The 26,999-nt window shown below is 36.0% G+C and overlaps 1 protein-coding gene across 3 annotated transcripts in view; it reads right to left on the bottom strand.

The window, feature by feature from the left end:
• The window catches only part of EML6 (echinoderm microtubule associated protein like 6), a 164,994-nt gene that overhangs the window by 25,208 nt on the left and 112,787 nt on the right, over positions 1-26,999 (bottom strand). For 2 of the 3 annotated variants that reach the window (XM_026074344.1, XM_026074345.1), the window contains exons 17-29: positions 23,360-23,460; positions 21,275-21,477; positions 19,929-20,040; positions 19,059-19,186; positions 17,215-17,356; positions 15,862-16,014; positions 15,462-15,593; positions 13,208-13,296; positions 12,385-12,561; positions 12,072-12,273; positions 11,709-11,835; positions 2,702-2,716; positions 1,437-1,445 (exon numbers count right to left, since the gene is read on the bottom strand). In XM_026074344.1, coding sequence (XP_025930129.1) covers positions 1,437-1,445; positions 2,702-2,716; positions 11,709-11,835; positions 12,072-12,273; positions 12,385-12,561; positions 13,208-13,296; positions 15,462-15,593; positions 15,862-16,014; positions 17,215-17,356; positions 19,059-19,186; positions 19,929-20,040; positions 21,275-21,477; positions 23,360-23,460 — 1,590 coding nt within the window. The remainder of the gene's footprint in view (positions 1-1,436; positions 1,446-2,701; positions 2,717-11,708; positions 11,836-12,071; positions 12,274-12,384; positions 12,562-13,207; positions 13,297-15,461; positions 15,594-15,861; positions 16,015-17,214; positions 17,357-19,058; positions 19,187-19,928; positions 20,041-21,274; positions 21,478-23,359; positions 23,461-26,999) is intronic. The other variant, XM_026074343.1, reaches the window with a different exon arrangement.

Genomic DNA, 26,999 nt, shown 5'->3' with positions numbered 1-26,999 from the left:
TAAAGACTTCCTAGAACTGGCTTTTCCCCAACATCCTTCTTCTGAGGAAACCCCATCACAAAACCTTGACTTAACTTGATTAAAACCTGCTCAAAATCCTATTAGAGATTATTGGAATCTGTTCATTGAATGATGCTTCATTATAGATAAAATCATTACATTTTAAACTGTATAACTCATTCATTAGTGTGAATTTAACAGAGACTAAGGCCTGCAAAGCATCTTTATATAATTACAGTTGCTAAAGGTAAATAAAAAGACAAATGTAGAACACAGAACAAAACAAAATTCTATTCGTGTATATGGTTTTTAAAGACACATAATCTTTATTGCTATGAAAAACAGCAACTGGAAGGCAACAGGCTATAATTAACATAGAAATGATTATATGTAAGGCAGCAAAGGGAATATTGACTTGATCCTTCCATGAAAAAAGAAGAGGCATAAACCTAAGAGGAGCAGAGGGTGCTCAGCCTCTGCAGGTTCATCGCTTTACAAAATCCAGTGCTGCCTGCGCAGCCACCATTTTACATAACCATTGTGTTAATTTGCATGTAATGATTCTCCCTTTTTGATAACACATATTCAGGAGGCCAAAATTTAACCCTGTTAACAACGGACCCATAAAAATTGCACTGTGTTATTACAGGAATTAGCCTGCAGAAATTTGGCCCAGATTCTTTATCTTATTTGATCATCTTTGACTTAGAAGATGGATCTTGCTAGGAGTTTGGGGTAGAAATGGTGATGGTGAAAGAATGAAAAAAAGATATATGATTAAATGCAGGCTCCAAAATATCACTTGAAGGTTTGTGTTAATAATATAAAAAAACTACATTTCATGCCTTTAAACTCCCATTGCAGATTCTGGAGACAGAGTGAAAGAACAGTGGGGTTCTGTAAGTAAAAAAAAGGAAATGCTTGGCCTCAATTCACTTAATTAGCACTTGAATCTGGCATGTATTTACACAGGTTAAGATTTCAAAAATATAAGAAGTAGATATACACTATATATGCTGTGAAAACTAGCTTGTGCAAAAGCAAAGGGGCCACAGGGGTTTGCATCTTCCACCACTGTACTTGCAGTCTAACCCTTATACAGTAACTATGATTAATTCTTGTTTAGCAAAAATTAATTGCAGAATGAAATCCTTTTTGCTTCATAGGAGCTGATTTTTCTGGAATTATATTTTTTATGAGAGGTATAAAAGGCAACAATTAAAATACACAGCTAGAACACGTATCACTACACAACTAGAATACTTCTTACAACAGTATGTAGCATGAAAAATCTGAACTCTAAAAAGACAGAACAAAGCTGCAAGTAAACAAACTAACCCACTTCTGAAGCAAACAAACAAACAAACAAACTCACTAAGTACTAGCAAAGTACATTAGCAGGTGATCTTGTGACATTAAAAGAGTGAAAGAGTTACCTTGATCCCCTTGTAAGCAGCAAACAAAGCCAAGTAAGAAACTTAATACAGTTTAGGTGTGTTTCTGACCACTTCACTCATGCACAAGCATTTTTAGAGTTGACCAGTCATTCCTTTGTGGCACAAAACATGCTATTCAAGCATGCCAGCAAAAACTAAAACAGAAATTAAAGAGTGCACCAGTCTACAAATTCAGAAGATCATACCCTGACATCCTTTGGTATACTCTGTACTAAAGATCCAACAGGACAGGGAGGAAAAACGGGAAGCTGTATCAATGCTTCCCACGCACTTTCTACTGAACTGAGAATGTGACTCCATGTACTTACTCATTTTCAAGTGCCTGACAGGGATGGTAACTGGTAGAAACTTAACAGTCTCATAAGCACTGTTGAGAGTTTCACACAACGGATGCTTGTTTGCCAGCCTATTTCAGCTCGTAATTTAGCCTAATAATTGTTCGTTGCTAGGCCAACTTATGTATGGGGACAACCTGTACTTTTTGTTCACAGGGAAACAAGTACCTTTATTTTCTCTGAAACTGGTCAATCAAGACATGTTATATAATCATCAGTGGTAACTGAACCAAATCATGGTGCAATCACCATTAGAGAAGGGATGGAGGAAATWAATAAAAAACGTAATTCTCTTATGAAGTAAAACCATTAAGTGAAGCTAGAACAGCAAAAGCCATTTCAGCCCAGATTTACTAAGGCCTTTGAATCAGCACTTATGAAAATAAGTTTTCTTCTATATGTTTCCTGCTCTTTTTTCTGTTTTAGTGTAATTTTTAAAAGGATCATTTCTTGACCTAGGTTAAAGTTTATGACAAGAGCAAGCCAAAAATTTTGATGAAAGCAAGAGAACACTATCACTATGATATGATTGCTAATTTCTAGATAGTAACCATGAGATTTAATTTGGAAACATACACATACACACATATACTTTTATATATATATCTATTCACATTACACACAAACGCATTTATATATACATATACATGTATATATACACACATGTATGCATTCAGTGCCTTATTATCATCTTAATAAAAGAAATGTAAAGCAGCATCAAATTCACTTCCATTTTTAACAAGTCTGTGATTATAGCTAATTTATTTTGATGCATCAGATGGCAGTATCAAGACAGGAAATTTTTACTGTAGCAAATTACATATATTTGCCCTTTGTAACCTTTGCAATCTGTATTGCACATTCACAGCAAACTGTGCTTTTTCTGTGCTGTGTGTTGTTAGTACTTACTTGACAATTCCCTGCCTCCAAAGGAAAGCAAGTTAAAACATAATACAAGTATTAACGGTTTCTTTCCAGTAATTTAAAATAAATGTGCTTATGTTAACTTATGGGATGAATGAGTTCCAGGAAAGATAAGACACAGACAGAGGGCTTGCAGCTCTTTAGATACTGTGAATACAGAAAATAAAACTTCTGTTACTAATGACTATCTTGATTACATGCTTACATCAGTATGTACGATTATAACTGAATGAACCAACTCCAGATTTAAACCGACAAAAATCTGATCCACTGTCTTTATGGGTCTTATTGTAGAAATGTAAAAAGGTGCAAGTGACAGTTCATTCACTCTCACCTACCCATATGCCTATCTGAAATGGCCAAGACTTAGGAATAGAAAGAGGAGCCTAAACCATGAGCAGGGGTGAACTGGCAGCAATAGGATGGAGAACAGCAGATCAAGAGCTGGGGCAGAGGGGAAGAGGCAATGGGGTTTTGGAAGAGTGAGGCACCTTGAGGAAGAAAAGAGGTGTGATCTTAGAGAACAGGGTGCCAAAGTAAAAGAGGCCAATTCATTTAGACAGGAAAAAAAGGAGTGAAAAAGCAGATTACAAAAAGTGTTACAGTAAATTCTATGAGACAGAGAAAACCACTTCATGTTTTCAGAGCACATGGCATAATTGCTGTCTGATGAGAGCCACCATCTGCATTTGTAATAAACTGGCAAGGACACAAATATTCTGTTCCCAGTGCGGCTAWTGGGAACAGAACTGGATCTTCGGAAACGATTTTGCATTAAAGCTACAAACAATGAAGTTTGGAGCACAGACAGATGGACAARAATGTCCTGATACTGAGAAGGTGACAGACCCGGCCCAGCAGAAATGGGTAGAGGTTGAGAAGAGTCCAAATGGGAGACTAAAGTGTGCACGTAGTTGGCTGCTAACTGGAGAGAGAACACATTTTGATATTACACAAAAATAAAAATGTGCAAGAGACTGCTCCCAGGAAGAGAAAGCAAAGGTCAGACACAGGTAAGATGATCCAGTCTTGGTAGGTTTGTACAGAGAATTAAAAATCAGAGATTTAAAAAAATGTACTGTTCATTTCAGACAAATGTAAAAGTAGTTTTTAAAAATATATTTCCACTAGTTGACAGGGAAGGCACTCTCAAAGTTTCTAAAACTGTTGTAAAACTCCTAGTGCTTTAAGAAGTGATTAAAAGATTTTGTAAATTCTAAGCCTTCTTTAGATTTCCCCATCCCAATGGACATACATAAGTGTATTACGTACAGCTTTTCTTACTATTACTTTTCATTTATGTTTTGTGGATAACAGGAGACATGAAAAAAGAATACTATGCAATATGAAAATATCCTACTCTTCAATACAATGGATCAAAGCAAAACTGAAACAAGGCTAGAGGGGAAACATCAACTGTAACCTAAGTTATTTTTAAAAAGCATTGCACTGAAAAAGCTTTAGCATGGTTATAGTATTTATGATTTCACATGTATGCTGATGCACTCTTTAAGAAAAAAAAGGTATTGCAGAATGTATGGTGGTGATAGCCCTTTTCATATTTTGTAAGAAGGGAAGCTAGTCACTGCATTCACATGTCATTCTAGTTCAGTCTCCAAATGTGAAGCAAGCAGAAAAGCAGATTAAAATAAAGTATAATCAGTTCTGAATAAAATCTAAAGGACTCTATTTTTAAACAAGCTCATTGTTCAAAACATTGTGGGAAGCTGATAGTCTAAATAACTATTTTGAATAAGGCTGTCCCTATTGCACATAGATCTGTCCTACATAATGTACTGCACTGAGGGGGCTATTTGGAAGACCACTCAGTCCCCACCTTTTTGACAAGACTAGCTTCAAGGAACACACTGTAACATACCTCTAGGCAAAATCTAAATTTCTGAGAAGTGTTGGTAATGTTTTGTGCACTGTGACAATATTGGCATCCCTCAATTCCATGCCCACTAAGTGTCACACAAACAAAAAAGACCTTCGGGCCAGCTGTATGCTGACCCGTGGGAGAGGTGAGATGGACTCTGGGTTCAGGAGTTTTGCAGCGACTGTAAAAATATCAGTCGCAATGTGTTCCATCCTTGTGGACAACTGTGATGAAACCAGTGTGGTGCCAAATACATTTAGGATGCATTAACTTGACATAATGCTGTTGAGAAAAGTAACAGTGAATGTTCCAAAARATGCTACTCATTCTCAAACAATAGTCTGCTGTTGAAATAATCCAAAAGTTATTTTCTGAACCCCAAAGATSTGCTTCTCCATATACATTTGGAACAGTTCCCACCTACACATAAATACAAATGGGATTCACATTCAAAACTTTTACACTGCACCCACAAAAGTGTGCATGTAAAAGTGCATGAACCAATTTTGTAACCATATGTCTAATAATTCATTTTACAGTACAAAAGCTTGTGGGTGCTATTTTGGAAAGAACTGACAGTTCAGCTCATGTTATTGTACAAAAATAAATAATCAACAAAAGAATAATATTTGAAGAGAGAAAATCCAACTTCTTTACCTCTTATCAGAGCATATGATTACAGATGATGTATAATACAACACAGTTGAGAACAGGCTCTGAGACAGATAACTTGCAGGAAGTGAGACAAGCCAGTATGTTAAGAAAACAGAAAACTAGACAAACATGCTAATGTTGCTTTTGTTTTCTACACATTCAACTGGCTTAAAAGGATTTTCCACCACCATATATATTACAAGAGTTTTCAGTTTATGTAGAGTCATGCAAATCAAACTAATGAAAGCTGCAAACACAGGATATACATTAGCGGTTAGTAGAATGCAAAATGCAAATATAACTTTGCCTTTCATATTAGTAACATACAGTCTTCACACAAGCTTGTTTTACTTCTTATCATATAAATTCTCTGCCAGTTAAAATGGTCCCAGTTCAAAAGTTAGGCCTTTTCTTAAAGAAAGCACAATTCCTACATAACGCACAGTATGGCTTACAATTGTCTGGGATTGTCCAGGGCAGTCCCACCATTGACCAAGTGGTCTCGTGGTGTGAGAGCACTGCTCTTCGAGCTCCCACACTGTGAGACTGCTCCTGCAGCACCTCTGATTGGCACCCTACTTCTACATTATATAGGCAGAGCAAGGAAGAGGATGCCAATTAGAGGAGCAAAAAGGAAGAGAAAAATAAGGGGGGGGGAGAATAGGAGGACAGACATGGAAAGGGGGAAGAAGAAAAAGAAGAAGGTCGGGGGAGGAGAGAGAAACAACAAGCAATTAATTATCTTAACTAAATGCACCAACTACTAAAACCACCAAGACATTTAAAAATTGTTTCTCAGCCTCATCTCTCCCATTCTAATACTGAATTGGAAATATACGGACAACGTTTGGGCTGAAGGTAGTATCGTAAGCAGTAGATGTGTTAGCRTCCTTCCCATGCATAACAAAATATAAGCCATATTATAAACAACACTTTTTCAATCTCTCATGGACTACAATCTACACAACAAAAAGCCATCAAAGCTCTTTTACACTAAAGCTGTAACTGCTGTTACATTACACCTTGGGTCCCCCACAAAAATACTGCTGCTGGGTTCAAGAAGTGCCTGCCCTGGACCATGATTTATTTCAAACCCTGCAAGTAAAATCTGTCATATAACTTCTATATTCCTCCATGACATTTGCAGAATCACCATTATTTTCATTATGCAACTAAATGAGTCAGGAAAAGTACATATGACAAAGAGCTTTTGTTTTCTCTTCTAAGGCAACACCTTAATATTATCCCCCAGTTTGTCTACAAATGAGTTTGTTGCCCTTTATAACCACTAAATTTCTGTTCCCAGTTTGCTTAGGGGCCCAATATTTTGGAGATCTGGAGAAGGCCAGTGTAATATAGSGGATTTGCTTTCCATCTTGTTAGTTTGTGCTGTGCTGGCTAAGCACACACCACATGCTGTGTAGTAAAAGAGGAGCTGCTCAAAGTCACAGTTATCTTGTATCCCACATTACACCAAATTTGTCCTCTGACTCTCTTTCCCATGATGAGGTAGAGAAGGGACAAAAATTGCTAGGTCCTCTCTTTTGACAAAAAGACAGTGGAATAGGTCTTTGTATTACTTTGGGAGGAGTCATGTGTGAACTGGTAACTCTTTTCCAGGAGAGCAGTGTTTGTCTGCAAAGCTTTCCCCAGCACTGCCTACATAGCTCTCAACCATATACTTGCATCTTGTCAGGAGACACATCATAGCTCTTGAGATTCTCAAACTCCTCTTGAGGTTTGTTACTTCTAGAGAAATAATGTACTTTGAGTTTTTCAGATTCACCATTCTTATTATCACAGAAGCTTAAAGTCCTGTAAGCTTATTCTAGCAAACCAAAAGGTTAATTTCTCTATTATAAAGATGGAAATCGAGCTATAATAAAGAGGAAAATAAAACACAAATCTTCTTGAACCCAAACTGTCTCCTAGGTGTCACATAGGACCTTTGAAGCATATTTGTGCTTTATAAGCAGGGGAAACAACTTGTTCAGTGATAATTCTCCTTCTAAGTATTACTGCTTAAAGAAAGACACAAAACTAGCTTAAAGCTGAGGGCCAAGTCCTTACCCACAAGAAGCTGCTCAGAGCAACAGCCCCAGCCACCACACTCTCTTGTTTAAGCCGGAAACTCTTCCTTTTCTCCTCTTTTTAATTTAAACTTACTTTGTTCAGTTCTCGATTTCTACCCAGTATGCCTATGACAACTCATAGTTTTCCCTTCCACTTTCTCAGATACATAACAAAAATACAGCAATGGGACATTTCTTTCTTCTTAGATCTTCACTGCATTTTGCGGTGAAGTGACCCTGCAGTTCTGAAGGATCTCACAATTAACTCACTCCTTCTAACATAAATGGCCTTCCAGCTTTTAATGTAATTTTCAAAATTTACACAATATTTTATCAATCTCAGAGTATTCACAGTACACAAATCCCATCAGAGGAACAGTCCCCAGTTCAATCTGAGTTCTTCAAAGAGACACATGATACAATTACAAAGAAGAAAAATTTGGGATTCAGAGTGTTTTCTCCAAACCATCTTTCCCCTCAGAAGACTACCAGGTTTTCCCACATACCTGCCTGAAAGAGAAGGGAATACATCCTCTTGGTTCCCTTCTTCATATCTGAAGGGACTGGGAGAGGCTACTTTGCCAGTGCCTTTGCAGAAAATGTAATCCTTTGCAAACTGGCTTCAATATTTAGAACTTAGGCTTCCCTGGACACTGACAGTAGAATATTTGTAGGTTTTTAATTTTGTCTGGCTTGTTCAACTGCTTCTCTGGACCCTTGCAGGTGCAACAAGAAGCCAGTCCAGTGTTTTCAGGAAGCTTTAGAATATGGTCAGATAATTCATTAGTTGTTGCATTCCTTTGTATTCTCAGAAAAGATCTGTTTAGTTTTCTGTAGCACTTACAAATATATAAAAATAGGAGAGAAAGTGTGAGAATAAGAGATGCAAAGAGGATTACAGTGTTTTATGTATATTTTTTCTTATATAATTAAGTGGAAACTAAATAGTCATATTCTGAAACGTGTGTGTATGCTTACACACACATATATATGAATTACATTTTCATGTAACTAGTTTGCTTGCTTTTATTCATGACTATATACTTTATATAAAAAGATGTTAAGATTCAGAAGCTAAGAAATGACTTAATCATGGTTTCCTACACAATCCAGATGTAGTCTGCTTTTGTGAATGCATTTTGATACAATGTGTAATTACCAGATGACATTTAAAAATGTGGCAGGAGCCTTTGTTTAAAGGAAATGTAACTACTGAGTATTTCTTATAATCTTTCATACTCAGTATTTGTTTTCATATTATGCAATCACTGAATACAAAGTTATTAATTATTATTAATATCTGCTAAAGAGGTTCAGCACTGCAGTCTTTAAGAGCTTTACAAACATAAATTATTTTCTAAAAGGTGTACATGAGATTAGGAAGTATTACTAACCCCATTTTATATCTTGAAAATCAGGAGAACAAAGATATTTTAAGCCAAAAATCTCAAAAGTAGACACACATTTTGGGTAGTCAAGTAAAAAAACTTAGACCTTAATTTGCTTAATGTAATTATGTGTTACATGGCTGTTCAAAGAACTGCTTAAATTATCTTCACTTGCAACTGTGACCACGCAATGTTTCTACAAATTCAGCCTTACATGCCTCACAGCTGACAAGAGGAAATGAGGTGGGCAAAATTAGAGGCTGCCCATAAAAATATTTTATTTGCCAAGCATCAGCAAGGAGCTCTGTGGCAGAAGCAGGAACAGCAAGAAGGCAGTTGCCTGCAGGCTCCAGAGCGCTCTCCTCCTGCCACCCTGCTCTCTCCCTACGCGCAGCTCTGCTTCTGCAACAGCTGCAGCAGGGAACCTGCAGAGCACCGTCGCTTGCTTCCAAGCCCACTGTACTCCCTGAGGACTGTAGCTGCTGTGCTCTAACAAGGGCAGGATTCCTGCGGGGAGAATAGTGTGCCATCACTCTGCTGGTATTATATTTAGTCATGTGTTCTGGTAAATTGAGGAGAAACAATCACACTTTAAATTCTTTCTGCTCACACACCATGTTGACATACATTGAACAGTTAAACACTAAGCATAGATGTAAGCTGAAGTTTCATTTTAAACATCCAGACTACATTTGGAAATATTTAATGCATTACATTATTTAAATGCTGTATGGTCTTACATTAGATTATTAGTAGTACAACTATGTTAAACTTCTTAAGCTACCAGTATGGGCTTAATCTCACCTACTCTACTCAGCAGCCTTTGCAACAAGTAAACAGAAATAACAGACTCCTTAATGAACTTCTGAATGTTTGTTACAGCAGAGTATGTTTTTGTTATTGTCAGGAGGCAAATTTATAATCTGGAAGGCTTTATTTCCCTGGGTATTTCAAAGACCAGAAAAGATAACCATCTTTTTAATGCAAATTAGTAAAGAAATTCGTTAAAATAAAACTAATTAGAAAACATGATAATATTGCCTTAATTTGGAAGTAGAATAATCAATAAATATGCTGGGCAACTACAGCATATTTGGAGATATTATTGAGGCAGATAAGAAAGACTGGGGAATAGAGAACTCCTAGATTATCTAAAATGTTGGGTAATGTCTTCCAGTATAGTATGACTCAGCTGAGTTGTTTGCCTGTAAGTTAGGAAGGCTTTGTGTCTTAGGATCTAACTGAGAAATCTTTTCTGTGACAAGCATCTTCATTCCCTACTTATGTGGAGAAAAAGCATTTAAGAAAAAAAAGCCACTAGTAGCAACTGTTCATCACAGCAGAGTTAAAGGACCAACCAAGGAAGGACCCCAGCTCCTCCCCTCTCATTACACTAGGCACTTTGCTACAACCTGTGGACAGTATACATGTTCAAAGATCTTACAATTCAGATGAGAGAAACATAGGGTGAAGCAAACAGAGTGAACAGTGTGAATGCAGTTTCTAAATACAAATGCATAAAGGGGCTGAATTAAGGTATCATGGGCATCTTACTTCTGGCACTTCCTAACGTTTAACTTTTTACAACTTTAATTTTTCTTACTGTAATTCTCTAAATTTAAATGAAAAAAATTAAAATAAAAGAATGACCACCGATAAAAAGAAATTCCATCAAAAGAAACTACATGGATTCACAGTTTGAGTCATCAGTTGGATTCACGCGTGTAGACCTACTATATAGGCTTCTATTCATCTGAGCTCCTACAGTCACTGCCAGCATTCACAGACTTATCCTTCATAAAGCTCCATTCCCAAAAGGGAGTAAGACACCCATGTTACCAATAAATGTCACAGCTATTTCACAACTATATTAATGCAGAGGATATCTCATAGAGACATAAAGAACCTAGATCCAGTACCAGATCATAAGGGGAATGGACTTTACTGGTTATAGATCAGATCCTCCTCCTCTCTCCCAGCAGTCCTGTCCCAGTTACACTTTTTACTCACCTACTACCCTTGGTATATGTTCCACTGGCCCTCAGCCCTCTATGCCTAAGCTCTTACCTCTTTTCTTTCCCTTACTGTCCTCTCTCTCATCTCCAGCACTGATCCACCTTCTAGCTTCCCCTATCCAACCTCATACCTTGAAATTATGAACACAAAAGAAGCAGCTTCCCAGACCTTAATTCCAGAGCATGGCATCACAAGAATTTCCAGCAGCTGAGACTGCAATTGCAATAAAAGTTCTGCTCACTCCCAGGAACAGAGCTAGAATATGCTCAATACAGATGTCATTTTTTTAAAAGTTTAGGTGTTAAACTCCAGCAAGTCCCTACTCAGCATGCACAAACTGAGATCTTTTGAAAGTTCACACTCAGGCAAAAGAAGATGAGAATGCCTGACACCATGGTGAGCCTCTTACCAAATCTCATGTCCACAGCATGGAGGTTCTTTATGAATCAGATGGAACTTTTCATGATCAAGGTATTTCCTTTCCTATATTTGTTCTTAAAAACACCTTATTTTTTTCAGAATAGTTCAGCTTAGGCCAGCACATGCCATGGGAAATTTCAGCTTTAACAGTAAAATCTGGATAAAAATATGAGCAGCTGAAAACAAATTTTCAATGAAGATATCACCAAAAGCCTTAACCATATAGCATTTATGAACTCATCCTATCACAAATGCCTTGCCACGAATACATGCACAGCTACACGTACTATTTAAGAAACAATATAACTACTTATGTGAACAACAGAAAAGAACACAGCGCTAACAAGGTGTTTTATTTACATATATACATTTTTATCCATCACATTAACACATGTTGTACCTTATGAACACTATTCTAAATGTTGTCTTGTGAATTTTAAAGTTCCTGTCTTGTTAATGTTTCTAAGAACTAGTTTTAGTTCAATGAAAAGCAATTCAAAGGAATGCAATGTAGAAATTCATTGCAGAATTCATTTGGAAATGAATGCCTTTGTGCGACATACCTTTCTTCTACTGAAACCTCCTTCAACTGTTGATGCGGTTTTGTCCCTTCCATTTCTCGGATGCTTACTGCATAGATCTTAGTGGTATAGTCAATTGCTTTTTCTCTTGCAACATCGCTATCATAACCTTAGAAAAATAAAACATAAAATAAAACAAAGTACCCATGTTTCATAGTGGAAGAGTAGAAAATAAGATCTACAGCAATAGAAGGAAGGAAACCGACCTCTCCCTATACTGAACTTTAGCATAGCAAATGAAGAGTTGCAGTGAAACATGAAGGTTTCTCACCCACTTCAAGCTAAACATGAGTCTCTGGGGAACGAAGACTAAATTAAAGACGTGTTTTATACAACCCTTTTTACCTCCATCTTCTTCTGCATCTGTGTCTGATTCTTCACTATCAACCAGCTTACTCTCCTGAATGCCCAAAAATTCTCTGGTCCAGATCATCAAAGCTGTATCAGCACCACCTACAGTCAGCAGCACAGAATCATTATGCAACCACCGAACATTGGTTACCTGTGCGCTGTGACCCACATACTTCTTGAATTTTGCATGTTGGCCCTGTAGCACAAAGAATTCACATATTAGCAGTCTGACATACTGTCAACAGTGTCTTCCCTAATTGCCTTTCTAGTACAGTTTCTAATCAGAGAAATAAACACCACTTATTACCTTTACTGGATATGAAAAAAGCTTCACAAAACCAAAATCATCTCCTGTAGCTAATAGTGTTCCATCTTTGGTAAGACTAGCTGCATTTACAACGGTGACATCACTGTGCATGGGCCAAATTCCTTCACAAGTAGGACCAAGAACACATGTCCAGGTGTCCCACTCAATCTTCTCTATCTGCAATCAAAATATCACCAAATGAAATCATCTTAACACATAGCCAGTATGAACTGCTTTAATGCTTATATTTTTCTGTCTCTGATATTAACATAAAATATTTTACTTTTGTTAGAAAGTGTTTACTATTTCCAGCTAATTAATAAAAATTGCACATCTTCTTCATCAAAACTCTGAAAAGTCATTTAAAACATTCCTGTTTTCCCAAGGTAGAGCATGATTTGGATACAAAACTCCTTAAAGATTTTCTGAGGTGCTAAACATTGGCAACTTTTGTAGAATCATTATGTGTTACAAATAATCAACATCGTTAAAAGCCAGTTCACATTCTTTAAAGACGGTTTATAAACTGTATGCACATTGACTACACAGAAAACAGGTGACTGTTCAGGGAAAGATTATGGGAAATGACTGCTATTAAACATACAAAAATGAGCTTACAGATACTAACAGAAGCTTACAAGGGCTTCCATTTACAAGTGCTAGGAAAGACACTATACAGAATGACTAAATAATTCTAATTCTCACCACTGTAAAGATAATATTTTAAAGGAAAAAATACCATTTGAAGACAGAATATGCTAATTTCCAACAAAATAGGAAAATAACTTTTACAATAAAAAAATCCAGTAAGCATAATTCGTACCTCAGCAATTCTTATAATATGCCTTTTCCCCCTTGGTGCTTCAAAAAATAGTTGTTCTTTGGCACCAGAATTGACTTGCAATAACTTTCCTGGATATGAAATAAGAGTTTATTATGAATCTTATTCATTATTACGAATATTATGAACTTTCTCTTAATTGAATGAAGAGATTCATGGGGGTAAGCTAAGAAATTATCATCCAGAGAGTTATTTAGAGCAAAAGCAGACAGATGCTCAGAATCACTCTCTTGAGAATCCTATATCCTTGACTCACTGCAGAAGTAATATTTTACATACCATCCAACATTCTTGAAAAATGACTGTCTGGCAGCAAATAACTTCTTTTGATGAGTAATACTTTGTTTGTGTTTTCATGATTGTGATAATGAAATTAAAACAGATTTCACACCTGCACTATTCATTTTCATGACAATTTTGCAAGCCAGGTCTGCAATAAGTTGAAAATATCATAGGTTGCCGTCTCTTTGGCACTGCCTAACTAGTATACAGCTAGGGAGCTGTACAATAAACTATCTTTGAATATGAACTTTAATAGTCCAATACAAATACTGTGATAGCAAATAGATAACTTTGTATAGGATTGATGGTATGTTAGCAAGTATTTGTGCACRAAGTGAAGAAGCAAAAAATGCTGTCAAATTCAGTTTTGCAATATTTGATATAAATCCCTTCTTTATAAATCTCACCAAAAATTAAAGGTATTTTCTGAATTTTTCAAATTGTAACAACAGCTATACTAGTTTAAGAAATAGTTTTGGGATTTATTATAGGATCAGTGCTGCAATATCTGAACTGTATAACTGCAGGGAAAGTATTCATTTACTGTGAAACACTAGATTAGATTACCAATTGCTATGAATTAGTGCAGTTCCCGCTGCTTTATTTTGGCTGGGCATCTGGCCTTTTGTTCTGTGAGCTATATTCAGTCTGTGGGAATCACTGAGGACCAAGAATGCAATATGGGACTACAGGAGTAAAATGGCCTTCCTATCTGACTTGTATAACACAGGTCATACAAGTTAATCCATTAATCCGTTACATTAGAAGTTTATTTACTGTAGTTTCAAGAGTTTCAGAGCACCACCAATAACTGTGATGCTCATCGATCTATTCCATTATTATCTACTATTTACAGTACGCTATTTTTTTGTAGAGAAGAAAAACAACCAGTTACTCTACAGAAAGTATTTTCTATAGAGTCTGCTGCCTTTATGGCTATTACTAAGACAGAGGTGAAGGGAAGAAATGAACATGTATCCCAGAAAAAAATGCAAACAGTATAAAGGGAAGGAATATTGTCCTCATYTTCTAAGAACTATCAGAAAATGGGGAATAAAATAAAGTAATGACAATAGAAAAGCAGTTGTCACTTTTTATGAAAAATCTTAACAGACATATCCTTTCCAAATGTAATAAATATCATTAAATATTAAATTAAATATCATTACAATAAATATCCTTAAGGACACAAAGAATTTTCAGTTTTCTTGTACTTTGTATCTGTACATGTAACATATCTAAGAGATGGCTACTACAGATGTATAAGTCTTATCAGACAAATTACTATTATTATGTGTGCAACTATCAGTAGTTGGATTATCAAGGTTTTAAGCAAGCACATGGTGCCAGCTCAATTTCAACATGACTTACTAGCTCAGGAATGGCACCCAAAGCTGAACAGATTCTGAAAGCAGTTCAGCTACTACAAGTGAGCTTGCACTGCACTTTGGGACTAGCATAACAGGGGAAGTGATGCTCAGACACACAGGTGGTTCCATACAGAATTGCATTAGGTCCAGGAAGGCTTATTTGCATGAGCTCACCATCAATCCTGTCAAATTTAATTAATTGTGACTCTACCTTCATTGCAGTGATTGCCATGTAATGCTCAGCAAAGAAGAAAGGAAATTGGACATAAAAGGTGGAAAAGAAAAATGTGCCACATACTACAAAACTACAAAAGAACAGGGCAAAGAAAAGCAGCATTATGCCCATAAGTGACATTTTAGCCATGTGTTGTCACAGTGAAGTACCATGTACTCTGGTACAAATGCTACAAGGGAGGATGAATTCCACCAACAAATGTAATTGCACTGAACCCATATAGTGCTTGATGTTGAAGAAGCACTTACATTAGTATTTGCAGTTTTTCCTAATAACTGGTGCAAGAAAAGTTATCTGATATTTCCTTTTATAGGCATTTTAAATTTGTACATCTGGTCAAACATTTTACCTCTTGAGTCCCAGTCAATGTGTGTGATATAGCTAGATGCACCTTTACAAATGCCAACTCTTTTGCTGGTAAGCACATTGTAAATATCTACAAAATTATCATGGGATGCCACAGCCAGGTATTTTCCTGATTCTGTAAAGAAGAGACATTGAGGTTATCAAAACTGTACATATTATTATTATGCATTTTTATTACTATAATAACCCTGAGGCCCCAATGAGGGGTAGGCCTCATTATACTAGGCTGTATACAGCCATACAGAACTGAAAACTGTATAAACTATAAAGCCATGGCGCACACACAAAACCAAACTATCTTCCGAACATTCAATCTTATGTCTAGAGGAGAAAAACAAATTTCAAGATAAACATTGCCCTTTCATTTTATTATCTGATTATACCTCGTGAAAACTTTATATCTGAGATCATTTCCTTTCTGTGGTGGAAAGAGACCATATCTTCGACAGTGTCAGCATTTACCACTAGAAAACTTCCATCATTCAACCCTACAGCCAAGGCTTTCCCATCAGGAGAAAAGGCACAGCATCTTCCACCTACAAAAGAACATGAAAAGGAATACCTACAGTTTATGAACTTGGGATCAAGAAAACCATCAAGAAACTGCAACTGAAAGGTTTTTGCATCAAATATATACTTTTAAAAATAGATTTGTTATTTATTAAAACAAATACATTATGTGACAGAAAGGCTATGGATAATATTTTACTCGATTTAAATAGGAATGTACTCTCTGGCTGTTCTTGAGATGACAATGGTGATTTGATCCATCTTGAAGTGGGTCTAGGCACAAATACCACCTTCCAACTACATTGTAAATACAACAATCATAGAAACATCAAAAAAAAATAAAGAAAGGGAGTCCAGCTGAAAAATTCAAAGACCCATCATAAGCAGCATAACTATATGTATTTAAGGGATACTACACTGTATGACTGAAAGCTCCTTTGTTATATTACAGAATAATGGTTCCTTTCAGGTGAAGTATGTTTAACACAGACAGGTACTACACTTCCTCCACTTACTTTTTTGCCCAACAATATTTCTGACTACACCCTCTCATGGTGCTATTCTCATCCATCCCTGAGTTCACCTCTCCAAAACATTTGACTCTGTTTTTCCTCAGCCAGTTAGAGCTCCTGTGCTCTGGATCTGTCACTGATAATGAAGCATATTGAATTTACACCATAAAATTTCCTTAAGAATATGAACAAGTAACTGAAATAAGAGTAATTTTGAGAAGGCAACATTTCAACATAGCTCATCTACTTTTACACAGAAGAGAAGGGAGGACAACTGGTCATTTTCAGAGAAGTTGGTATAACACATAATGTTCATATTGCCACTGAATGCTAACTTTACTTAACAAGTAGAAAAGTTTACTTTTGTCTTTGTAAGGAAACTTTTCAATGTCAGCAACAAATATGCTGGCTTTAAATATTCTTAGGATGGAAAATGATTCTGAAGTAAAATCATTCCCCTTGGAGTCACAGGAAAATAGATTAAAGTTCATTTTATCATTATTCATTACAATGGATTACAATCTTATTTTTTTCCACCYTTGTCATAGACTTGACACATGCCAAGGACAATTTACTTCCTATGCCTCCAGTTTCTTAGTGAGTATGTCCCCTTCCTACCTAATTAATGCTTCTGACGTGCACTGAGAGCAAAGCTGGAACTGTTAGAGAGAGTAGTACCATGACTATCACAGTAGACGGCCAAATGAGGATTACCTTTTTTGAGTTTCCTCACTGCCAGCATGCGGTGCTGGGAAGAAAGTTCCCAGATTCGTAGTGTTTTATCATCACTCACTGTTGCACAGACAGGCAAGAGGGGATGAGCTGCCAAACCCCAGACTTCTCCTTCCATATGTCCCTAAAGGAAAGAATTTAATGTAGGAGAAAGTAATGTATTTTGCTTTATATAATGTATTCTAGCACTTGCCCTATTTCCTTTTACAAATCTCAGGCAATAAAGCCTTCACCATCTTCTCTCAAAGACTTCCACATTCAAAGAGACCTGAACATCTTGTGTGTTTCCTCTAGTAACCATCTGAAATACACTTTTTCTTAGTTTCATCCACTAATACTAGCTGTAATCCCTGTTATACACATGGTCTCTCTCCCAGACTTGAAATGAATGTACAGGAAACAGTTACATCCAAGCCAGGACCTTATCCTGAAGTCCTAACATGGGCTAATCTGTCTGCAAGGTTTAAACAGTTTTTTACATTCTGGAGAACTTGTTTGGCCAAGGTTCTTTTTTTTTTTTTTTTATTATATTTAGTTCTTTTAATGTTTCCTCAGAACTCAGTTTTCAAGGTTTTTTATTACTCTTGCTACTGTCTCTAGATTCCCTTCACTTTCCTACAGCTTGTTGGCATTGCATTTCAAGGTTAACTCATTTTGAATTTTGGATTCCAGTTTGGTGACTGGCATCTATTTTTGAGATGGAAAAATTCCATTAAAACAAAAAAGAGGGAACTGTCAGGTCATCCTGTTTACAACTTAGATATTTTCTATTTTTTCCCAAGTTGATGCATGCAAGCATGTAATTTAATCTGGCTGACAATTACAAAACTCTGTACATAACTGCATTATGCAGAAGCCGGTACCTCCCATCTCCTCATTATCAGAATACTCACAGCAATCAGGTAATTTTAAGGTAATTTTACTATCACACTGCCTCACTACTCATGTGAAGGGAAATATATGAGGATGAGATTGCAATTCCAAGGTAGTTACCAAGTTAAAAATAAAATACAGAACACATCTTTTCACATCTTAGGTTACTATGGCTACCATGGAAGCAATACAAATCTGAAAGATGATTACTTTTTGTGATTAGAACTGATTGGAAACAATAATATCAAAGATAAGACACAATATTTTTCTATAAAACAATTAATGTTAATTTAGTCAGTTACAGAAAATGAAAAGTAGAAATGTAACAAATTATAACTCAGTGAAAGATACATACTATATTCTACATACAGACAGCAGGGTTATTAAAGATACTAAAACAAAGCAACATCAAATATATCAGTGGGCATACACATGAGAATTTTGCTAACCAAACTTCACAAAATCCTTCATGTGTTGCAAACAGAGATCTCTCTATGCTGTGCAACACATGCAATGCCAATTGCATGTCACTAAAGAAAAGTGTCACAACTCTAAAATGATTTTTCACAAAGAAAAATACAGGATCCTTCAGACTATGCTATATTGTTTCAGCAAAAGCAAATAAATGGAACCACACTGTTGAAATAAAATAAACAAATTGCATTAGCTCTACTCTTTATTTTTCATTCTTATACTGGCTCCTAAACTAAAAAGTTCATAAAAAGTCTGAATAGCATTTGAGCTCAGTGGACTCTTCGTTTTACCTCCAGAATTCCATAAGCCACAGTGAATCTCAAAGACATTTTTATAAAAAAGCACCAACTTCTGTCTGAGCAGGCAAAGGAACAGTGGCCAACAGGATTAATGAAAACCGAAAGAAAACGACTGGGGAAATCTTAGAATGCCTTGTACTCCTACAGGGAATACTTTGATTCAGAAGATCAGTATTGTACCTGAACAAGTAGAGTCATAGGACCACTTTTATCAATTTCAAGTATCTCTCCATTTTTAGTTCCCACTAGTATGTGCCCATGTCCTAGACTGATGGCTCGAATAGAAGGATTGTCTTCTAGAAGTAAACCTGAAGAACACAAAGWTATTTAAGTTTTATTGCAAAACCAAACAGAGCCTCATATCACCTGTAACTTACACATCTTATATCAACTATGATTAAAATCTTTTAAGATTAACTGTGTAACATGAGATATATATGCCTAATAAAACTGCTAGCTGGATTTAATTAATAGCTCAAAGGAGTGGAGCTTGTGCTATTCTGGACTGTGGAAATGCAAAGGTTGGTATTTTACTATTTTAAGAGTGACTGTGTGTAAGGGGTTCAGATGCATAATGTTCATATTAATTCTGTTATTATCTGTGAATATTGCTTTACAAACTTCCACACTGATGCCTGCTAATAACCCACTACAGAGGAAGTACAATTTAACAGGTCTTTCCAACTCATAGGGACCCTACTCTTACTGCATGAAATTTGGCCTCTTGAGGAAGCTAGTGGCTAAAAACGAACAGATTTTGGAACAGCCAAACTAACAGGCTTGTGACATTTCTTTATAAAACCATTTCTTTAGTGAAAACAAAGCCAAATGTCAGGGAATAGAGAAGGAAATAGCAGAACAAACCATAAAATGATAAAGAATGTGTGAAATACAAGTTATATCAATCAAAGCAGAACAATTCCAGCACAGAGTAATAAATAATACAGTACTGTTCCCTTTGTGTTTTGGTAAGATTTTGACACCTACTAGTGCCACTTTACCAACCTTTATTCATATAGTCCTAATTAAAACATACTGAAAAAATAATACCTTTAGAACTAGCAGATAGTGCTGCTCTTTTAATAGCGTAGGTCTTCAGACATCTTTCAAACATATCATCCCAAAGTGCCACAATTCCATCTTTTCCACCAGTTACAAAACCCTGTATGATCATAGTATGAAAAACATATATAAACACCAGCACTCTCAAGATAATATACAAAAAGATATGTCCAAATGCAGCATAAATTCCTCTGCACACTTTGCTCATGTGTCCAATTCAAAATATTGGAGCCTATTCCTATGATGCGAAATTATAAGGGGAAAGATTTAGAAAGTTGTTTTTGTAGGGTTCTATCTTATAAAGATCTATAACCAAATAGAGTGCATACTACTGTAAATAGTAATGTTGGACCACAACATTTTTCTGCATATGGAAATAAGCTATGGAAAAGTACATGCATCATCCTTAGAAGTGACAATAGTTAGCTTCTGCAGATATTCCAAATTCAACTAACTTAACAGATGTTTTAAACTTAGCTCTGATAACAGATTGGGACTGATTCTTTGATTAATTCCCTTGGTAGATTCTTTTTATCAGTGCCAAGTGAGTGCAAAACACAGCATAAATCATAGGCCAACATAATATAAGTGAGGAGGATGTTTAGAAAATGGAGTGCCAAGATCACATAGAAAATTTGACTGAAAAACTAGGAGCAATCAGAGTCAGAACGGATAGAGCCAGAGGGATCCAATCTTAATGTTTATAGCTAATATTCTTCTTCTCAAGCTATAGCTTTAAAGTTGAAACTGATATTCCATTATCATCATCTTCAAATTGCCAGTGCATTTCCAGTGGAAGAACTTAGCCTCAGTCTCATATGTGAAAATAAGATCTAGTGATAGTATATTAAAAAAAAAATCCATGGTTCATATTGTGGAAATTCATAATGTGTAAACATTTTGTGGAATCAGGTTGAAGAGGCAATGTTACCTGTTACTCTCCTGTGTTTTACAAATATGAAAATGAAATGCATGAGCACAGTGAGAAACAGATTCTACATATTTAGAAGTTACAAAGCTACTGGTCACATAACAAATACATATAATCTGGTGCTTAGGAATACATACTTAGAAAATATCACAACTCATTAATGTTGATTTTGTGTTTTTAGTCGCATTCAGTTACATTCAGTGCACCTTGTTTTTCTGTTACAGTCTTGTTTACTAATGGACTTCCAATGTTAGTGTAATGTAGAACAATGTATTGCTTACATGCACATGTACAAAACCTGAATAACTTAACTGGGAGATTCATGATATGGCTATCCACTTTTAAAACCCAATATTTCAACAAAAATAATGAAGATGAATGGATCACATAAGATGATAAATACCTTATCCAATGCATGCATTGCAAATACAGGTCCATCATGGGCTTTCACTGTCTTAAGCAACAGAGTATCCTTCCAGATATAAATGTCTCCAGTAGCAGCTCCAGAGAAAACTAGATCTTCTATTCGCCCATATGAGACACTCATCATAGTTTCCAATTTTCCAGTATTTCCAAATGTTCCTCGCTTTGATGTAAAGCCTCCACCTGCAATATAAACAAAAGTAAGCACTTTTAAATGTCAGTTTGTAGGCACAATGCTTTAAAAGACAAATATCTTGACCCTATCATCTCTTGTTATTTCCTAAGATGCAGCAGATAACAGAAATAGTGAAAATATAGTGCACAAGGGAAAAACATAATATAGGAAAGTCAATCTAGTAATGACAGTCTTAGAGCAGCACAGGCTGTATTTTTCAGATTATTATTTCCAAGCAGCTGATGAATTTTGGTGAGGAACTGTATAGAAGAACTAACACAACGTCTGGCAGAACATTTTCTGCATAGAACAGCCTGCCAACCTCCCTTTTTCTCTTCAGAAGCGACCACAACTACACAAAAGGTATCAGAGGTTTGTATTAGTTGTCCATTGTCAACGTGACAACTTGACAGCAGTTTTGCAGAATGAATGGCAGGATTTGATGCTATTTGGATTGCCAGAGAACCATACTGGGCCAGACCCACTTGATTTGCTTTGGTGCGGAAAACAGGAAGTAGCCATGTGTGCACATTAAATTGAATACATTTAGACAGAAATATGAATTCCAGTACCAAAATAATATAAAAAGTGGTCTTTTTACTTCAGTCATCACATATTTCATATTTACACCAGACTTACATTCTCAATTCTACTGAGCAAAACTTATATCAAAATATATCCCTTTGCAAAGAGATTATTCTTGGAGTGAGCTACTGCTTAATGCAAATGAGTGTAAGAGAATTTGGCAAACAGCAATGCAAGTATATTTAATTACAATAAAAATACCCTGAACATAATTTAAAAATGCAGAAAAAAACTGTACTTTTTAATCTGAGGGTATCTGAACCACTTGAACCCAGTAAAGTACAGTGTAAGTACGGGAACTGCTTAAAACTATCTAATTATGAGTTGTCTTGAGTTTTATTTTTAGCTGCCCCTGTACTGACTACCTTTGCTGAATTTTACACACAAGATGCTTTCTGAGACCTTCTTATCCAGTATTCCTGTAGTGCATATGGGATTAACAGTCATGAAGAACAAAAAAATCCAATCCTGAAGAAAAAACATAGTCAGAAACCAGCACTGCTATTTTTCTCAGTATGACAGAACAGTCTAGACTTACAGCCACCTTCTCATTCTGAACATTTTGCTTAGTAGTTTTCAGAACCTTAAATTGTTCTTAAATAATGGAAAATACACATTTCATTTTTAATTATTTAGAAATGGAAATTCCGCTGTCATATGAAAATCTTAGTATCTTGATTCTTGTGATCTCACATCATGAGTTTTAGCCCATCAGAAAAATTACTGTAACTGAATTTCTGCAAAATATCTGGTCCTTTATTTCTTTTTTGTTTTGCTCAAGCAAGTATTTTAAGGTCTGTTTTCAAACCCATCTTTCCATTCTATCAGCTTGAACCATGTGCTTCCATATCTCTGTGATGACTAAAAAAGCTCTATATTGAAAATCAACGGATTACTGAAGTGTTGTATCAGTACCTGAAGTACCTCAAGCACTACCTTTTTTAGCACTTCTGCCAGTGGCCCCTAAAATTCTTAGCTTGCTTTTTCACAATAAGGGTCATAATCTGTTTGAATGAGTCACAGGAATGCACGTTTTCTGAGAGCCAAGGATGCTTATTCAGGGGAAATCCTGAGCATTATGACTACAGCTAGCAAGTAAAACAGCTCTTTGGAAATGACTTCCAAAGAGAAAGGAATATAGTGACATTTGCCGAACGAAAAATAGGTTTTGACCCTTTTAGTATTCTGATAACTAGAAAATTCCTTTACAAATAAAACAAGTTTTTAAACTGAGAACATGATGTCCATGTATTAGAGAGAGATAAATCCTCAAATAGATTAAATAGAAAATACTCAGTACAGTACCTGTTTGCTGCCAAAATTTGATGTGCTTCATCCCAACTGTGACTAGTTTGTCTATATGATGTGGATTACACTTCACTACAAATATTTTATCTTTATGACCCCTGTAAAAAAAATAATAATTAAAAAACATGGTAAGGGATGACTTAACATTTAAAACGTTTTTTTTAAATAGGCATGCCATGGTATTGGACTTATCAGACACACTCTTTTGGGTATAACATTAACAATGAGAACCTAATGGCAGCATCTGTCATATTCCTGGTGCAAATATGGCTCTCTATGGCTCTATAACAATATGAGGATTGGCAGACCAGTCACAGAGGCTATGCCTACATTACCTCTGTCATCATTACCTCATCCAACAAAAAGAGGCTGAGCCATATTTCTAATCTGAAAGAGTTTAGCCTTGGGAGTTCGGCCCACAGAGTTGGCAGAACGTACTTGAGCATACATAATACATGAATTAGACTACAGAAAAGTGGTGAATAAAAATTGTTTCCCACTGAATTTCAGTTCAGTTAAGCCATCCTGAAGAGGAAGGCAGCAAAGGTCAACGCAATTAAGGCAAGGTATAAAGGGCAAAATAAATATTTAAATATATAAGAACTCCATTTATAAATATTTAAAATACTCTGTCAGGAAAAACTGTGAAGGCTCTAAGCAACTGTGCTTTAAAAGGATAATTAAAATAATGAATTTTAAAATGATAATTTAGAAAACTGTTCAGTAGCACATGCACCTTCAAATTTACTTCTCAGGTAATCAAAGTTATACTTAGAGTATGTCTTTATGGGAATTTGTAAGTTCAAGTTTCACTATTGCAAAAAACATTCTCAGATACAAAGTAGCAATTATTTCTATTTCAGTGTTTTATTAAAAATCAAAAGTAAAAATTACTACCTTTTCTGTCAACATTGTAAATCTGGAATTCTCAGGTTTTATAGTGTGATCATGTCACTTTTACCTGACAGATTTAGCAGATCTGAAAAACCACATGATTCTGATAATCCCCTTGGTTTTATTGTTCTCTTTTTGTGAATCAGTCTAGCTAAAAAACAGCACCTTATACCTTTGACATCTGAAGTACAGGTTTTTGCTATTCCTCCTTTGCCTGTTCTACTTTACTACAATGATGCTCAGCCTTTCAGTTCAGGCAGGGCATACTGCCTCTATCACACAAGCATAATGTGCCTGTCAGGAGTCCAAAATCAAGTTAATGGCATCCTGGTGCAGGTGTTCCTTGTAAAACAGCAAGAGTACATCTGCCCGTGCTCCAGGATGAGTAAGCAGCTCTGGTCATCTGAGGCAGGGCACTGAGACACAGCTAGAAGCACCTCTGCCACCTCTGATACAGGACACCTTCATTTCAGATCTGTGATTCCATGTTCGGCCATGGGACAGGGAGAGGTTTGGGCTGTGGGGAGAAAGGGGGGTAGGAGGAGGTTACAGGCTGACAAACAGCGTGTCTTGCCTTCAACCTGCTGCTTGACCATGCCTGAGACCCTTCAGAGAAGCTAGTATGGATTTGCTGAGGGGCTTGAACAGTGCTGAGGCATGAGATCTACATCGTATGGCATACACTCGCACCCCAATTTCCCATTATGGTAAGACTGAAAAATATATCCCCGATAACAGCAAGCCTGTATAGTTTTTGTGTTTTKAGGGACTGACACAGAACATTTGCTCTTACCAAATGAAGAAAGTAGAACAGCATGATGTTCACTGATTTAGATCGTAAATAAATTTGACAATACCCTCCTCAGCTCCCCTAGGGATTGCTGTCCACTAGGACAAAACACTAGGATCAAGTAGGACCAGCACTGTATCAGCGTGGAAGGCATGAAAAGACAGCAAATGAAACTCAGATGTGTTTTGATTCTAACAGCAGATGCTTACTCAATAAGGACTTTAATGAAACTAGACAGATGTTTATAAAGCTAAGATGTATGATTTATCTAGTGAAGAATTGAAAGAAATAAATGAAAATACATTCTGAAGACTGAGACAAGAAAGGGAAACTAAGACATCATGCTGAAGTAATTCACCCTAAGAACATTAAGCAAAAAGAATATTCACAAAAAATAACTATCAAATAGCTACAAAATAAACATAATACTTGTACACAGTGAATGTATGCTTCATTTTTCAGATTTCATCCTCTAGATAAATTCTTCTTGTGGGTAATGTCTAAAATTTAGGTGTAAACTCTCATGCTCTTTTTTTTGTCTATTATATATATTCTATTGTGCTTACCAGAATGGGGGACTAGCCTATAGGCACTACCTAAAAATAAATAATAATATAAATCGGAACATTTTAGATGATAAACTATTATTTTATGCTCTCTGCAAGCATGCTGCATATTTTGAAAATTAGAGATTAGCAATAACAGTAGAATCATTTAGTATGTATATTATTATACACTGAAAAAAAAAGAGTATTTAATTTTATATCTCCCCCAGGAGCAACATGAGACAGGTAGCCTCTACAGCCCATCCTTATATTGTTTTTAAAAGCTTAGAAGTTCTCCATGGGAATATATAAGGTATTTCTCTGCTCGTGAGTCTGCAGCACCATCTGTCTAGAGACAGTAAGGCTAGGACTGCAAAGCAAATTAAAATGTCATGTTTTCCAACACAGACAAGAGTGTTGCTAAGGAAGACCTACACCGCAAATTTTGAACAAGATTTAAATCTTGCTGGCCAATTTTAAGGATGTCTGAGACAACATTATATAATGAATACAGCTTAGGGTACACACACTTGAATTAAAACCATTATTTTTTCAATAATGGTATACTACTGACAGACAGTGCTGCCAGTAGAAAATTTTGTTATTTCTTCTGGAACATGTCACCATGCAACACTAAAAGTAAATTATTCTTTGCAGACACTTTTTGTTGTTATATTAATAATTTCTAGCTGACAAATGCTAAATGTTACATAGTTGCAGACAGTAGATGAAATGAACTTCTTGCCTCTTTGGTACATAAGGCCATGCCTACATTGGTTCTACACAATTTAAGTATCTTGATCTGAGAGTTACTTTTGATTTGTCTGAGAGTAAGACACAAACCAGATTCCCAGTCTGAATCTTCTCGCAGGTACAACTAGTTTAATACAAATAAACTGCTGCAATTCAGTATTTTAGAAGAAAAAAAAGTCAAACATGCAAACTACAACCCAGTCATATTCCCAACACTGATCTCTTCAAGCAATTGCAAAAAGCAAAAGCAAAAGCTCCTTCAGCACTACTGGGTTAATAGTCAAGCTTTCTGTTAGTAAATGCAAGAGGAAATATCTCAGAAAAAGCTGATTTAGAAGGAAGGCAAAATCAATAGATCTCAAAGAATCTATTTATATTAGAGGGAGTATTTTTTTCTTTTTAGAAGAGTAAGCAGATGTACACTGATGTAACCCAGCATATCATCGAGTGCATAAGGGAAAATATGACATCTCTGATGACTTACACCCTGAATCAGGAAATAAAAGTGGGAGAAAGTGTTAACTGAGCTTTAAAATTGTTAAGTGAGAAATAATATCAATGTAGTTATCCCATCAGAAAGGCTAGGGAACTCCTGGTAGAAATAGTTCACAGGATCCAAATAATTAGCAATAGATCCCAAGATTTTTAATTTGGA

The sequence above is a fragment of the Apteryx rowi genome, unplaced genomic scaffold (assembly GCF_003343035.1).
Source record: "Apteryx rowi isolate R43461 unplaced genomic scaffold, aptRow1 scaffold_387, whole genome shotgun sequence".
In the NCBI taxonomy this organism is placed as follows: Eukaryota; Metazoa; Chordata; class Aves; order Apterygiformes; family Apterygidae; genus Apteryx; species Apteryx rowi.
This window is presented reverse-complemented; position numbering and strand designations above follow the sequence as displayed.